The sequence below is a fragment of the Formica exsecta genome, unplaced genomic scaffold (assembly GCF_003651465.1).
Source record: "Formica exsecta isolate Colony F162 unplaced genomic scaffold, ASM365146v1 scaffold201, whole genome shotgun sequence".
Classification (NCBI taxonomy): domain Eukaryota; kingdom Metazoa; phylum Arthropoda; class Insecta; order Hymenoptera; family Formicidae; genus Formica; species Formica exsecta.
Genome location: NW_021849308.1, coordinates 1,274,200 through 1,291,316, shown reverse-complemented (window position 1 = coordinate 1,291,316; position 17,117 = coordinate 1,274,200). Strand labels below are relative to the sequence as shown.

At 30.1% G+C, this 17,117-nt stretch overlaps 2 protein-coding genes across 4 annotated transcripts in view; both read left to right on the top strand.

Annotated features, from left to right (window-relative positions):
• LOC115234691 (longitudinals lacking protein-like) overlaps positions 1–12,010 on the top strand; it is a 272,992-nt gene extending 260,982 nt beyond the window's left edge. The window contains exon 7 of one of the 3 annotated variants that reach the window (XM_029805939.1): positions 11,598–12,010. In XM_029805939.1, the coding sequence (XP_029661799.1) occupies positions 11,598–11,995 (398 nt within the window). In that variant the 3' untranslated portion in view covers positions 11,996–12,010. Of the gene's footprint in view, positions 1–6,650; positions 7,040–8,410; positions 8,876–11,597 lie in introns of those variants that run through there. The other 2 variants (XM_029805938.1, XM_029805943.1) reach the window with 2 other exon arrangements.
• Positions 3,073–6,191, top strand: LOC115234695 (zinc finger protein CKR1-like). Its single transcript, XM_029805985.1, has 2 exons — positions 3,073–3,210; positions 5,773–6,191. Exons 1-2 carry the CDS (start codon positions 3,207–3,209, stop codon positions 6,042–6,044), a joined length of 276 nt encoding a protein of 91 aa, XP_029661845.1. The 5' UTR covers positions 3,073–3,206; the 3' UTR covers positions 6,045–6,191.
• Positions 12,011–17,117: the final 5,107 nt, after the last annotated feature.

Genomic DNA, 17,117 nt, shown 5'->3' with positions numbered 1-17,117 from the left:
CTACTTTTATCTTATTTTCTTTTTCACAATCTTCTTTCATAAATTACTATCTTTTTTACATTATTACAATTTTATCAACAACATTTCTTTTCAGCTTGTGAAAATTAAACTTCAGCTGTGCTCGTGCAATTTTCAATCAAAACTTGTTTCATTTTCCGATCGAAACGGAAGTCCTAACTGTGCGAATTTAAATATTGCAATGCTTGTCAAACACTGATAATAATAGACGAATCAAGGAAAAAAATCTTCGATGCATTAATTTCATAAAATACAATCACAATTAATCAATAATTTTCGTAATTTTTATTAATCGTAATTTTTAATTCTAGGTATTTTATAAATTTATTTTGTTCTATATTTTGTACGTTATTTTACGGGATAATTATGTATTGATATTACTAACAACTTTTGAGTGATATTTTTTAGCAATAAAATTAAATATATATTTTGTCAATAATAAAACAAAACTTTCTTAATTGGGTTTTGTTAATTTGCTTAATCGTGATTTTTCAAATAATTCTTAATCAAACTAATGAAAAGTTAATGACGTATAATCAACCCTCTTGTATCTTTAATAACTTTCTCGGAAGTTTATTAAAGATAAAATGATCCAAGTTATAATTTCAATCCATGCCTTCCACATTCGCATGTTTTTAATCGGAGAATCATTTAAGAATCAGTTCAATATCTAATCTCTCAATACGGAAAGTATTGCGACGACGACATAGCGCCAGACAAATCGCGGAAGTGCGTTGTCTAACCACATGTTGTCTTCTCGTTTCAGGTCTGCTGGCTTCGATGCTGTTATCGCATGACCATTCCTGGAGCCAACAGCGATTCGATGAGACAACATACAAGACGCCTAGGATTTCTCGGAAGAAGAACACGAGTGACATCAAATATGAGTGCAACAGATGCGGAAAAACGTATAAGGCCACGACGTCCTTGAGCCGGCACAAGCGGCTCGAGTGCGGCGTCGTGCCTTGCGAGGTATGCCCTATCTGCGGCCGCAGATTCAAGCACAGATTCGTCCTGAACGCGCATATTGTCGGCTGCGAGAGAAGAATGACCCAGACGGTGCAAAAAAAGGACTACGATTAAAGGCGGCGCTAATCAGCGAAAGAATGGGAGCGATCGATAACAAGCAACTGATCATCAATTGATGATCAGTGAATTATGTAAAATTTATATAAACAGGCGATCGAAATTCATACAAACATTCTTTTACAAATTTGTAAAACTAAAACTTTCTGCAAAATAGCACATAACATAAAATGAACACGCAGTCTGAAATTTTTGTCGTTGATTTGCAAACGTTACGTATATCTTCAATTCAAAAGATTGTAAAATTGCATTTTTAGGAAATTCATGAGTTTAAATCATAGATGCCAAGCAAAGCAAAACAAAAAGAGAAGAGCTCTCTAAATTTTTACAAAGCTTTGACATTTTCATTTTTCTATGCACGAAGATATTTTCAACTTTAATCTATATAAGAATTTATCATACGTTTTTTCTATTAACGCGCCAAGAATGAATGTGCGAATATATGTATATATGAATTTTCTTGAAGGACGAAAGTGATTGTTTTTTGCAAGAAATATCCGTTACGTACGTAATTATTGCATTTTGCGATCAAAATGCAATAATTATATGTATGAATATGGTGCATTTACAATTACATATTTAATTTCTTATCATTTGTGCAATTTAGTCATAAAATTGTAGTCAAATGTAAAGTATAATCAACTGTTATCTATAAGCCAAATTAAATATCGTTATTTTGACACAGACGGGTATTGTCCATGATACTTCGATGATAGATGATACAAATATGTATACTTCGTATTTTTTATTATATAATAGAATTATCTTGCAAAGTGTTTTGCAATACATTAAATGCGCGTAATACACTCTCATATATTATACATACTGAAAATATAAAACTGTTTAAGCACATGCTCATTAAATTTTACCTTTGCGTCATAGCAGTCTTCACATACACGATTCACGAGAGAGTACAATATTTTGTACAAAAATGTTAATCAAAAACCTACCAACAAAATATCACACACATATAATGTTTATTGAAAAGAAGCGTTGTAAGCAGCAAATAAGAAGACTGTAAATATTATTCCAAACTGTCTGAATATTAATTCCGCATCTTTTTTGCATAATTATTACGCATCTTCTTCGTGTCATGTTTTGTATTCTAGTGTTCGTTTATCTTGATTAAACGTTTTCGTTTATCAAGCTTTATTCCGATCATAAAAAGTGCACATGTAACTATCTCTTTTCAATTATATTTTCTACGTGTTTGGTCTTCTACATGTTTGTTTTCATGTTTTGTTTTTTTTTTCTAAATACGAAAGAAGACAATACTAGATATCATTTTTTAGCTTTTCTAATTAGATGCCGCATTAGAGGATCTACAACTAACAATAAGTCAGAAGTCGATCGATTTTTGTTTCTAAAATAAAATTGACTATTTGATAATAATTATTCAATTATATTAATAAATTATATGCAACTTACAGTGAAAAAATATATTTTTTGTGTCTCTTTCTTTCTCTCTTAATTTTGACACGTAACAATCTTTGTTATGAAAATATATATAGACAATATATTGTCATCGTTTATTGAAAATTGTACTTTTAAACAAATATTTTGGATGCAATTTTTATTGATGAATATTTTGCGTTTAATCTTTATAATCAATTTAGTTATGCAAGCAATATTTTTTCAACATTTTTTTTTACAGCACAGCATTGTTTCAATGTTTTGTTTAATGTAATTGCATTTCGAGATGTTTTTTGCTACGATATGAAATCCTATTTCCTTCTCCATTAAATTCTAATAACCTAAAACAGTAATTCAGCAAAAAACCATTTTTTTATTTAAATTCAAAAGTCTTGCGCTTTTTTCATCGAAAGCACTATATCTGTGGTCAATAATTTCACGAAACGATTTTCAATCATTTTCGCTCACGCTTATTTTATGTCAACAGGATTCAAAATGAGCAACGTATGGAGCATGGCTTCCTATAACTTCAAAGATACATCGGCTGATGTCCTGTTAAAAGCGAGAGGCTTCAACGAACCTGCATTATTTTTGACGAATACGGATAAAAACATTAATCAAAACATGGACGATTCGAACAACCGTCCGATTCAAGTCTTTACATGTAATTTATGTGGAAATGAATATACATGGGTAAGCAGTTTACGTCGTCATCAGTTGCAATGCGGTAACAAAGAGGCGAAAATCAGGTGCGAGTTTTGCTCAAAGAAATTCTACAGACAAGACAGACTTAAGGAACATTTATTAGTACATCATTCTAATGTGGCTGCCGATTGGGAAATCTTGCTTACGAAAACGTGAGCTGAAAAAAATGAAGTTGCGATCCGACCGAGATCGAAAAGCGCTTAATGTTTTATGTACGCGATACAAATTTATATCTACATTTTCTTTTAAAGCAATACGTTTTTCTTTGTATACATTTCTTTTCATATAGGTATAATATGTAAAGATGTTTAATATATCTCTCTGCATGAATTTTTATAATTCACATTTCTTTCCATAATTGAAAAAGCTGTTAGATTTGATTTTGATTATATGAAAGATTGCGTTAATATCGCGTTGAAAACAATTATTAATACACAATGATTAATCTATGTTTTGTATTGTGTATACTGAGCATTGAGAGACATAGACTTATTTTAAGTATTTTCTTTTCTATAGAAAACTATTTGAATAATATGATAATATTGAACACTATAAGTAGTGTTGCAATAATTGTTACTTGTTGTTACAAATTCAATTGTTTAATGTCTAAAAAAATTTCAAGAAAAATTTTGATAAATAACATATTTTGTATTTTGCTTTTATTATTTTTTTCAATCGAAATATATTGCCAACGAATAACGTATAGTAAGAAATTGAGAAGATATATATATATATCAGGATGATATGTATTTTCTCGAGAATAGGCGCACACAAATATGTATATGTAATAAAATTATACAAAATCGATATAATTAATTTCACAGTATTTATGGAAATTCACGAAATAATATTGTCATGCAATAATATGCGCGATAAGAAGAAATATAATGTATTTTATGATAACACTTTATTCGGATAGAAAATATTTCTTTAGCCGTCTGACAGCATAATTCAATGCTTTCGGCAAACACTTAAGCTCGATTTTAAAGTCAAAGCAAGATAGAATATTTTTCTGCTGGAGAATTTCCATCTTGCTCGATCTTTTCATCCATGTCGCGAAATCTACGTTTATATATATCAACGTCAGTACATGATACTGCGATGTAATTAAAATTGTATGTACATTTTGCCTCCATTAGAGCTCGATAATTTTTACCGTACAAGATATTTAACACTAAGAATGTTTCCTCCATAATATTTAATCTTTGCGTGTTTTTTAATTCATTGCAACTTTATTTCATCAGCGTAAGTTTCTCAATTAGTACTTGTAAAGAGATTTTAAATTTTTTACAAGTTATATAATTATAAAAAAGGAAAATAAATATTGTATAGGCGATGTAATAATAGGATTGAATATATATATATATATATATATGTATATATATATATATATATTCCATAATTATATAATTAATTTTGATTTAATAATAGATCTAACAAAATTGCACTCTCTGATATATACATATATATCAAATATTGCAAAAATTCTACATTTTTTTTAAATGCATTATGCGTCAATGGATGTGTTCATTAAGTAAAGTATATATGTATACAGCTCTAGTACCTGATAATAGTAATTTATTAAGCGAAGTTGTGTACATATATGCGACGATTATAACTATTATGTATCTATCATTTATGTTTATAATCTTTTATTCTTAATAGTTGTTCAACTGTTTGCGTTAAAATTAATCATCAATTTAACTATATATATGCTGTACATATATGTATGAATACATGGTGTATGGATATGTGTACATGTATATAATAAAAAATATAAAAAATACGGATTGTGTGAACTAGTTGTCTTTAGTTATAAATAATATTATATTAAAATAAAAGGGGCAATTTTCTTAATGCACTTAATTTCATGAATACAAATCATCATCACTCCATGTGATGAATGATGTATGATAAATAAAGCCAATAAAGTGAATTAATGTATAAGATTTATAATCCGAAGTTTTTACTGCTGACTCCGTACATGAATCTTGTAGAAGTCAACAATTGTATTTTACCCAAATTTAATTTATATATGATTCCAATAAAAAAGAAAACTATTATATTTCCAAACGTAACTATCTAAACACACAGTACAGAATTTCTGTACTATACCACATAACGTCTTCCTCTAGCCTAATATCATCCTTCAATCTAGCATATGTGAACGAAGAATGTGTTGTAATTCATGAAGCCAAAAACTAGATATAATAACATAAAAAATATGAAAAATATAAACTATATGGGGAATCTTAATTTTATTTGTACTCAAATAATAATATTCAATAGTTATTAGCAGAACTGTAATTAAAAATTCAAGTATCATAAAGATATATATTGATTTAGCAATCAATTTCTACACTGAAAAATGTAAAACATTATTAGAGTATAAATCTATAATATTAACATTTAACGAATGTGTTAAATTGCGTTCTATATTTTATTGATGTAATGATCAATATATATATAGATTACGATATATAGATCAATGTTCAATTGTGTTATCGTTATCAGTTTCGCGAAAATAACAGAATCTTTTCCGTATTCTAGACGGTGCCCTGATGGACGAGCTTAGCGACTTCAAGCTTAACGCTAATATATCCCGATATTTCTTGAGTCGCGGCAAAGCGGCGGCACCGGAGGAACAGCATTTCATGTGCGGCGAATGCGGCAAGGGATACAAATGGATGGATAATCTACGGCGGCATCAGAGACTGGAATGCGGCAAGCTACCTAAGTGGCATTGCGAAATTTGCCAGAAAATGTTCTACCGTCGATACGAATTGACCAAGCATATGAACTTGAAGCATCATTTAGAATAATCGATTTTTTTCTCGCGACGAATGTTTTTTCGTTGAATAATCGTGACTATGATTTGTTGCATTTTTGCGATCATCTCTACGAAACTATATGATAATAATAAAATGTATCTCTTATGATATGTATCTCTTGTTGTTGCATGCACTATATTGAAATAAAGCAATCTACAAAAACGTTTCTCTTTCTTTCTTAAAAAATATCGAAACAATAAAAAACACACACATTTATAAAATAGATATTTATTTATATAATTTCTCTTCTTCTTTCGAAACCATCAATAAAATAATTTTTAATTATAAGATTGTTCTCTAATATATATATATATATTGAACATTTACTAAATTATGTCCATTACACTTTCTTATTTTCCACTTATAAATTTAACATGTCTATTGTTGATTCTCCTTCAAGATTCTCATATTCCCCTATCAAAGAAATTTCATATTTTTCCACTCGTTAGTAATAGCGTATTTACACATGATCACTTTTTCCGAATGCATGCGCTTATAGGATTTTTCCTTTGCATTTTCTTTCTGTCTCTCAGCTTCGCGAATCTCAGATGATCGAGATGTAAATCTAACGAGCGTTTCCCATTTTTTTTCTTATAGATGACACGGAACTATGCGATTGGTTAACCGAGCCGTTCATAAATCAGGAGTTTGATGAGGATATATCACAGAGCTGCTTCGAATTCGTGACCACCGATTACAACGAATTATCTCCTGAGAGTATGGAACATCGTCGAAAGAAGCAACTGAAAATTACTACGCTCATCTGCGAGGGATGCGGAAAAAATTTCTCGAGGCTCGACAGCCTTAGAAGACACGAAAAGTTATACTGTAAAGTGAAAAGCAAGCCTACATGCTGTCCCGTTTGCGACAAGAAGTTTGAGAAGCCATTATCTTTACACAATCACATAAAGAGTGCTCACACGTCATTAGTCAAAAAGGAAGAACCGGAATAAATTCTAATATTTTAGAATCGATCTATATTTAGACTTTTTCGAAATAAAGCAATCTACAAATAACATAATGTACATAAAATGTATTTTAAAGAAGAAGCTATTATATACTTTCAGTTACTTTGTGAATTTTTCCTCTATGTTTTAATCCGTTTTACATATTCTATTATATTATTATTTACATTATGTTAACAAAAATCTAAATTATACAACATCACCATGCAGTATTTTCAGATAATAGCGCGAATATTACTTAAATAGAAACTAGTATGCTATAATCGATCCTTTACGATCAGGAGGATTTTATTCATAGAATCTTATTAAAATATCTTTTGCGCTCTTTTATGAGATTATAGAAAAATATTATAAAGATTTGATTTTTACAACTTATAATAAAGCAGAAGATTAATATAACGATATCTGTACTTTAATTTCTTTTATTTTTTTAACTTTTGTAGAAGCTCCATATTTGCACATTCTTCATTTATATATTTCGTATTTGTATATTGCGCAATGTGTCGATATCTTCACTGCAATATTTTTGCATATTAAAAATCGCTTATTTGCGGATTAATAAAAATAATATGAAACAAATATATGTATATATAATATAAAAAGTGTGAAATTTTATAGTTAATGCTTTTATTTTAAATATTTCTAAGAAAATTGACTTTAATTTTTATTTTTAGATAGACTAAATAAAAATATATGAAAAGTTAGAAATAGTATTTTCCTTTTTTCCATCCATTTTTGCTTCCTTATAGAGGAAGCTTTGTTTTTCTTTATATTATCAATTTTTTCTTTTTTAGTATTTTCCTTTATATTTTTTTCTTTTCCGTAATTGCAATTTTGATATCCACAACAATTTTGCAGAATCGATCCTAAATAGATCCTAAACAGTTTTGTAATTTCTGCAAATATGGAACTTCTGTATTTTATACGTTTGATACCAAACATATACCTGTATATTTAAGACAAATTTGTAATTCACAATGTGTGTATATCAATATAAGAAAACATGATATGTCCACGTCATTATTTTTTTAATCAATAAACATCTATGAATTTTGAGAAGATAGATTCTTTACTGAATTTTTAGGTCCTAATCATTTTTTATTCAAAGTTATACGAAAAAATATATCGCACAAACCTCTTATTATTCTTCTTGTAACTTTTCGATAAAAAAAAAAATCTTCGAGAAAAAGAACACCTTTATGATTAACGATTGAAATTTTCGAGAAAACTTTAGTCTTTCTACAATCTTATATCCTACGATTACCAAAACCGAAATCAGAAGGTAATCCATGAGATAATGCATGCTGCTGGCTGTATGCTACTCGCTTGCCAGTCATTTTGCACGTCTGGCCTCATATTCTTATCTTTTAACAGACTAATATGTCTTTGCAGACGAGGACGTTCAGTGCGGCGCGGAGAAGAGCAACGATGAGGAATCAGAAGTCTGCGAGGTGCCCTTCCACGGTCAATTGAACTACCTGCTCTGCGACTCGCCAATCCTTAACAGCGTGGAAGCCAATGTGGTCCAGAAGAACATCAAGTCCGGTCAGCAGTTCCGCTGCGACGGCTGCGGTAGAGCGTACACGAGGGTCGATAGTCTGAAACGTCATCAGCAAAAGTGCGACGAGTTTCTAGCGTCGTTTCGAGATCGGCAGGAGACACTGGAGAGACTTCAACAACAAGAATACTATTGTAATCAATGCGGCAAGACGTACAGAAGGCTGGATACCTTGCGCCGGCATCAGCGATTAGTGTGTGGTGACAAAGAGAGTAATCATTCTTTGAAAGTGGACAAGACGAGCTTATAAGAAGAGATTTTATCAATATCGATTGATTTCAAACAGTTACAAGAGAGTGAGAGAGAAAGAGAGAAAATATGTGAGTCGTAATTAAATAATGCGATATTTAATACAAATTAGATTCACGGAATTAAGTTGTTTTGATAAAAATATATCAACTATGTATCTCAATTGTTTAAATGCGCTTTTAAAGAATTGAAATGTATTGATGTGCACATCAATGATTGATTTTATCATAATCAGATTATGAAAATCGATTAATTAAACGCGCGACATATGGCTTGAGAATAATAATAAGATTGAACGTAACCACTCGAGAAATATATGTTTTTATTGTATATTGTCGACGAAAGACGTAGCTTCATATTATATTACACGAATTTTATTAGGTGATATCTATGAGATAAGTGTGTACAGAGCAAGATTCAAAAAAGTAATATGTAAATAAGTCTTTATATTGTTCATGCGCGATTTAAAATTTTTATATATATATATATATATATATATATATATATATATACATATATGCATGTACGTATTCAATTTATTCTCCTCTATATATATAATTATAGTTAAATTTCTTTTTTTTTATAGACATCTAAAAATCACGAAAAAATAAAGATCATAGGATTTAGTTTATTTTGAAATAATTGCGACAATAATAACTGTGTAATAAATAAATAATGGCTTCTTAGATATCAAAAAATAATTATGTCATTTGTAGTTTCTGTGCGCTTCTATCTTAAGCGAAATGATTATATGTGCTATGTATATAGAAGTTTAATCACGAAATGAAATGTTATCGATTAAATCGAATAATATCAAACATATTCTATTCGCCTAACTTTAATCGCAAAATTTAATTTAAGTAAAAGAGATTTTTTTTTATACACGGATAGAGAACTAACAACGAAATAACTTGGAATATCACGTTACAGAGACGATATAAAGCCAAGAGCGTCTCATCGCTCTACACCGGGAATCTTCTTATCAGCCTCGAACTTCCTGATATCGGCTGCATGCCGTTCATTCATACATCTCGATCTCAAATTGAGTGGCCGCGACGCGACGCGTTTTCTTCGTAACTACAACCACGTTTTAAGCGATTCGGACATGTCGCCTAATCTCGGACACTCTGCTTTCTTGTCGCCGCTTGTGCAAATCATTAGAAAAAGTTATTGATTTCACATAGATAAAATGTTTCGCGTTACAAACACATCATCAATAAATAAAAATTTTTCTTCTAAGCAATGATTGTGAGTTCATTCAATAAACGATATATAAGACTAAAATGTGGATGCTGGAGAGGAAGGCGCGCAGCATCGGCCAAGAGCAACCGTTTGCCAGCGAGACATACTCGCCGTCGAAGGTGCACGACACTTTGGTGTCCGGTGATTATCCCGTCACACAGGCTCAAGTATACAGCGGGGATTCTTACGCGCCGATTATACGGACCTCGAATTACGTCTGCACCGATTGCGGCAGGAAATACAAGTGGCTGGACAGCCTGAAGAGACACCAGCGGGTGGACTGCGGCAACAAGGAGAAAAAGTTCTCCTGTCACGTGTGCGATCGAAAATTCAAATATCGATACGAATTACGAAACCATATCAGCGCGCATCACCGCGGATGACTTTCTTTCCCTTCCCGAACGTGATTTGTGCGAACAAGTTCGCGAATTAAAAGAGCGTATCCTGATATGAATCGCATCTTGAGGCGATGCTCGAAATATTTGTGATTGAGATTGAAACTGAACCGATTAAAACTGAGGACTTTTCGGCATGATGCCGATAAAAATAGATTCTTCAAAAAATGGAACTCTCTTTGCAACATATATTTTCTGTTCAAGTATTACAATGAAATATAGTATTACAATAAAAAGATTAAAAATTATTTATTTACTAACATTACTACGAATTGTGCGAATAATCTTTTTATTTATTGCATAAATAAGAAGTCAAATATATTTTAGTAAATAAAAATTACTTTTGTATTAAGTTTGGAATATTTTTTATATTGATATTTTACTATCGCGAAATTTTGTCCATAATAAAATTATTCTCCATAATAGAAATTGGAGAACACATATTTCCCAATACATTAACATCAAAATTTATTATAAAATTTCTTCCTATTTCCAAAAACTATAAAAGAAAGAATTGACTTATTTGACTTATACGTTAAAATACTACTATGTATTAACTATTATGTATTATATGTTAAAAATTAATCTGAATGACCAATGAATAATATAGCTAGGAACGTACAAAGAAAAATATATACTGTATTTATGTATCAAAAAGAAATGATTCATCTGTTTCTCTTAAAGTTTTTAGCGAAAATAATCAAAACTATGTATATACGATCAACTATAGCGCATTCAAATCTATAGTTTTCATTAACATTTTTATGTCTAATATGAACAATGCAGAACTGTCTAAAATTATTCTTAATGTAAGAAAAATATAATTTCCTTGATACACATTAAATATATCTAAATACATTTGTTTGTTGATAAGAAGAAGAAACAATATTTTTCCATCCCCTTTCAAAAAATAGATTCCATGATACGAAAAAAATCCAAACATCAAGGGCACTTTGTTTACAGTTGCTTTCATGGTGAATGGTTGCGTATAACTCAATTCGTGCTGTGTACGTCTGTGTCCTTGTCGTGATCGATAATAATCCCTTCTAAACTAATCGTGTGATCGCCAATCCCTATGGCGAAAGGGCGCGATATATTTGACAGAGCTTTACTGACTCTTTTGTGTGTTTTCTAGAGCGGAAGTACTCGCCAGGTTCTGCCATCGAATGGTACTACCAATACCAGACGATGTATCTTCAACTGATGGCGGAGAACCAGCTAACGAAGGAAACAACGACGAGAACAACCGCGACTGAGGATCTGGCGAGCATTTGTCCCGGCAATTACGCTGCCACCGAGAAGATCCAAAACACTCAACCATTGACCGAAGTCAACAGTAATCAGGTAACTGCGGGTAATCGCGATTACTCTTGTCCGCGTTGCGGCAATGCCTACACTAGACCACACTCGCTCAACAGGCACATGAGATTTGAATGCGGCGTGGAACCGAAGTTCGAATGTCCTATCTGCCATAAAAAGTCTAAGCATAAGCATAATCTCGTATTACACATGAGAACTCATCAGAAATCTTGAGATCATTCAGTGCCATTTAATATTGCGCGAGACGAAAGTTACTCCAAAAGTTTTCGGTGAACGATAAAAGTATTACAAAAATTATATGCACTTACGTAGTGTAAAATCGTAATACCTATTGAAAATTTAAAGAGGACGGTCGACCGATAAAAGTTTAGTAGAATTAAAGACAATACAATGTTGAGGTTCTTGAAATTCTTTTAACTTGATTTTTTTTTTGTCGAATGTAATAGATAGTATTTCATTGCTTTTTTCTATTTATATCTATTAATATCATGTGTCTTAAATAAAAGACAAAGTTCCTGGGCTTAATAGCATTTCTAATTCTGCCATTTTCTTTGAATTTTTAGGAAAAAAATGCTACTGTATTTTTTCCTAAAATATATGTTATTTTTATGGTTAATTGTAGACAATAAAAATGTTCAAAAATATAAGAACTAAATATCTACAATTCGATTCAAAGAGAAAAGAGCAAAGTTAAACTTTATTTATATAAAACTTAATTTGAAATGAATTTATGTTTCATTAATTGAGGAGAAACTTACGTAATCTAGGTACAACATTAAATATTTTATCATCATAAATATATTTCAAGAATGTGTTTATATATAATTTTCTATCTTTTTTCTTTCTTTTCATATATATTTTCAAAAACTAACTTATCGTGTTTTACGACCGAGTAGAAAATCAAAGAAAACACAAGCAAAGTGATTGTCTCCTGAGCGTCTACTTAAATACACGTCTCTGATGTGTATAGTCACGAAGTCTTCCAAAGAATAATATAATACAATAATCAAGAGATAAGCTTGACATAAAAGACAACATTGTTACACCATTCTAGATAATTTTAATATCTGTTTAATCTGGTTAATATCTCTAAAAATATATATAATTACAAGGCGAGAAATAATTACAAAAAATTCTTATTAAAATGATACGTGGGTCATTTCTTTACCGAATGATAACGAAGTTCTCATGAAAACTAACAAGAGATATATTTTTCATTACTTATCTTAATTAGTTAAATTAGTTAAATTTGCAATTTTGCGAATGCATATATGATATTTAATCAAAAATAAGTAATATAAGTATAATTAGTAATTAATTTCATACGTAAATTAAACTCTCTCCAAAAGATTTATGTAAATACTAATAGGATTGTCGGTAGTGTCACAGCCGATAATTTTTATTAGTTTTGTAATTGAGTCTTCAAATTTTTTACCACCTATTTAGTTTTTAAATTTTACATATATATATATATATACATATATATTCCATAGATTATATTTATATATTAAATAGAGAATTTATATAATGTGTTAAAGAGAGAATTTATATAAAATAACGGTTCTAACCAATTGCATTTTTTTAGTTTATTGAATTTGTTATCGAAGTAGATTTTGCATTAACATTTATAGACTGATTTACTGCCATTATTATTTTTTATTCAAGTGATTTTTATTCACAAGTATCCCAATAACGGTGAAATTCGAAATGTTGACGAGTTCGAATTGTATTTTTGTTATTAAATATAGCAGTAAGTTTACTATAGTTACTATAATTACACATTGTTAGTTATATAAAATAATAAAAAATTGTAAGCGATTTAATCCTAAGTATTATACAAGATGTCTATGAAAGATGCATACATATCTTATGAGACTTTAATTAAAATGTATAATTAGTGAATTGTATAATTGTAAAAAAAATTTTGCAAGTAAATTGCATCTTTTTTCAAGACATCTTATATAATTGTTTATATATATTTCTGATTTATCCCTTTGCCGATAATGAGGATGACTTAAAAGAGTTAAAGTCATGTTGTTATTATCATAAATCATCTGTGATCGCCGAAGATGCAAAATAGTTATGTGTGACTCATGTAACATATACGAGCAAAAAATTATCTGGAAACGCAAGATATAAGAATTTATGCTACGTATTTTCATTACAGGAAATGTACTAAATGCACTAGGTGCGACGTTAAATAACAATATAGCTCTATTATATTTATGGACCGTAAATGAGTTAAATGATAGTGCTAATGAAACGAATAGTCTGAATAATATATATTTAACAGAGATATATTCAATAACAAGGGGAGACTCATGATATGCAACTCATTGCATCTTCGCATATCATGAGCTCTTCTTATGTAGAGACGCGCATAGAGACTTATAGTTTATATACACATGCGGATATATGCATAGATATATATTGTAAATATATCTTTACATATAGTACTGTATTAACTGCAGTAAAAATAAATATGCATATATATATATATTTTATAAATCATAAAATTTTATTAATATTTAGATAGTGGCCACGAAGACACTAGCTCCTTGCTGCATTTTATTGTCATTCGATAAGTGACGTCTACAATTATTCAAATGTAAATCTTTGAATTTTTTCACAAATTAGACAACGCGCGCGTGATTTCTTTATGAAACGCTTCTGAAGTTACATTACAATCGTATAACCGACATTGCCATCATTTCTTATCTTAACGTTTTTTTTAATATATTTATTATGTGTATTATGTATACAAAAATCAGACGTAGATAACTATTAAATGCATGCAGCAACAATGTCTGAAAAGTAATGTTACAAATTGGGGATGGACAAATCTCGCGATATTGATTAACATACTATAGAAACATTTTTTTCAGATATGAGTTATACAAAGATTGAATATTTTTATATTTGCATTTAATGAAATATTAAATATACGAAATAAATATTAAATTTCTTTTTAATAATTGCTGTGTACAATGAAGTTACTAATACTAATAATAAAATATGACAAGTAAACATATTACAATAAATAAAATATGATTGTGGGATATAATATAAAGGTATATAAAAAAAAAATGTTTAATTTTAACATTTAATTAAAAATATTTAAATCGATAACTCAATTGTCATTTGTCCAACCCTAAAATATATTATATATTGAAAGTTATCTGTCATAGAAATATGTTTTTGTTGTGACACCGTAGTGCAAAGCAATTTATCACGCAAAGTCGTCGAAGGCAACTCGTCTCACAGAAAACGACCGCTTCGCGAGTGCATGCAGTTTAAAGACTAGAAGCTACGAGACATCGCGATGCAAGATCAGATGTACTTAAGAACAACAAGAGAGAAAGAGAGAGAAAGAGAGAGAGATCCATTTATCGTCGAAAAAAAATCTGTGTGATGATTGCCCTGATTTGCGGCATAACTGTATGCTGCATCGCTGTATGTATATCCGATACTTTTATTTTGCCGCCTAATGCTTTTCTAGTTTGTATGTTTGCCTGCGAGAACACAAAAGAGAGAATGTGCGCTTGTGTGTACGTATGTATGTGTGTTCTATCACTATATTCTTCCCGATGAATGTTTCAGTTTGGAAGCGATTGAAGGAAGCGGAGGATGGACCACCGTTTCTCTGTCCGAAATGCGGCCGCACTTACTCGCACAAATGCAACCTGACGAGGCATTTGCGGCTCGAATGCGGTGTCGGGCCTAGATTTCAATGTGCGAATTGCAAGAAACGGTTCAAGCATCGACACCACTTACGGGACCACCAGAGAATCCATCTCTACGCAAACTGCAGCTACGAGCCGCGCAATTGAAATGTCACCCTCGTCCCAATTAAAATTGCTCGCGTCTCCATCCCTTTATCTAGTTTTTTATTTACTCATTCAGAGTTGTATGTACTTATTATATATTTATTAAATTATTTATTTGTCATTTGGTTGATGGTGATGTGATCTGTGATCTTGTGAAAACCAAAATACCAAAAAAATAAGATTATTTATCATATATTTCCGCATTATAAGTTTATTTATAGAATGTGCAATTTTAGGAAGCTTGTTTACGGAAGCTCTTTTAAACGTATAATTTTGTTAAACATTATGTATATTTACTACTTGTAAAAAATCTGGATATAAGCAAGTTGCTGATAAATGTCGATATTTTATATTTATAATGACAGTAAAATTGCAAGAAAATTTTATGGCAAGACGCTTCTAAATATTATTTTCCATAAAGAAAGCAATATTATCAAGTTATAAATCATCGATAGCAAAGTTGCTGTTGATTTAATACAGATGTAACTGTGTAGATAAAGAATACTGATTTAAGAAATTTAAAAAGTAACAAATACTAACAGTGCAAAGAAAGAAGCGCCATTAGAAATACTTCACGGTACATATACTTGAGTATTGATTATGATTAATAATAATTGTATTTAGTCTATTGTATCGGAATCACCTTTTTGGAAACGCAAAAAGTGTTAGAAGAACATTTAATACAAATGTAAAAATATAAAGGATAGCTTCGAAATTATTGTATTTTCAATGTTTGTGATGAGTGTGATCGTCAAGTTTGTGCCAAAGAAAGATAATAGTAATTTATAGTAAGTTTTATACGCGGTGTCTAGATGCTTGACTACAAATGTCCATCGCATTAGTATCATGTTTAGATATATAAGTATCCGACGTAACAACGAGGCTGCACGTAGTTAGTACTTATCATTGACAATGAATGTACATAAAAACATATAGTCGTAGTTAAATCCGTCTCAACTTTTTGAAGTCAAAGACTTCATGAAATAAACAATATGCAAAGATTGGTCCGTTAGAAAATTGAAAAACAAAATTCATAGAAATAATTGCGAGAAATAAATGAGATGTTTTGCATATATTTCAGGAGATGTTAATTTTGTATTAAATTTAATAAATATACATAATTATAAAAAAACATAAATTATGACGAAAAATAGAGATATATAAAAATAGTTTCAGCAATGTTTTTTCTACGTAAATTTTTCTTCTTTTTATTATTTTATTATTAAATACACTTAATTGCATGTTATTTATATTTTAACATTAATTTTTTATCATGAAAGATGGCTTGTTTTTATTTATTTTATTTTATTGTCGAGAAGATATGAAAAAAAATAAAAATTGTATTGTATTGCGCATTTCTATGAGTCTTGTATTTCAATGGGCCAAAGTGATCGATGCAATGAAAATAGATATTAGAAAACGATTGCAAATACCTCTTCATCGTGCCAAACATACGCTCTAGAATTACGTTTGAGATTTCGAATATTATAGTTTTTCAATAGAATATA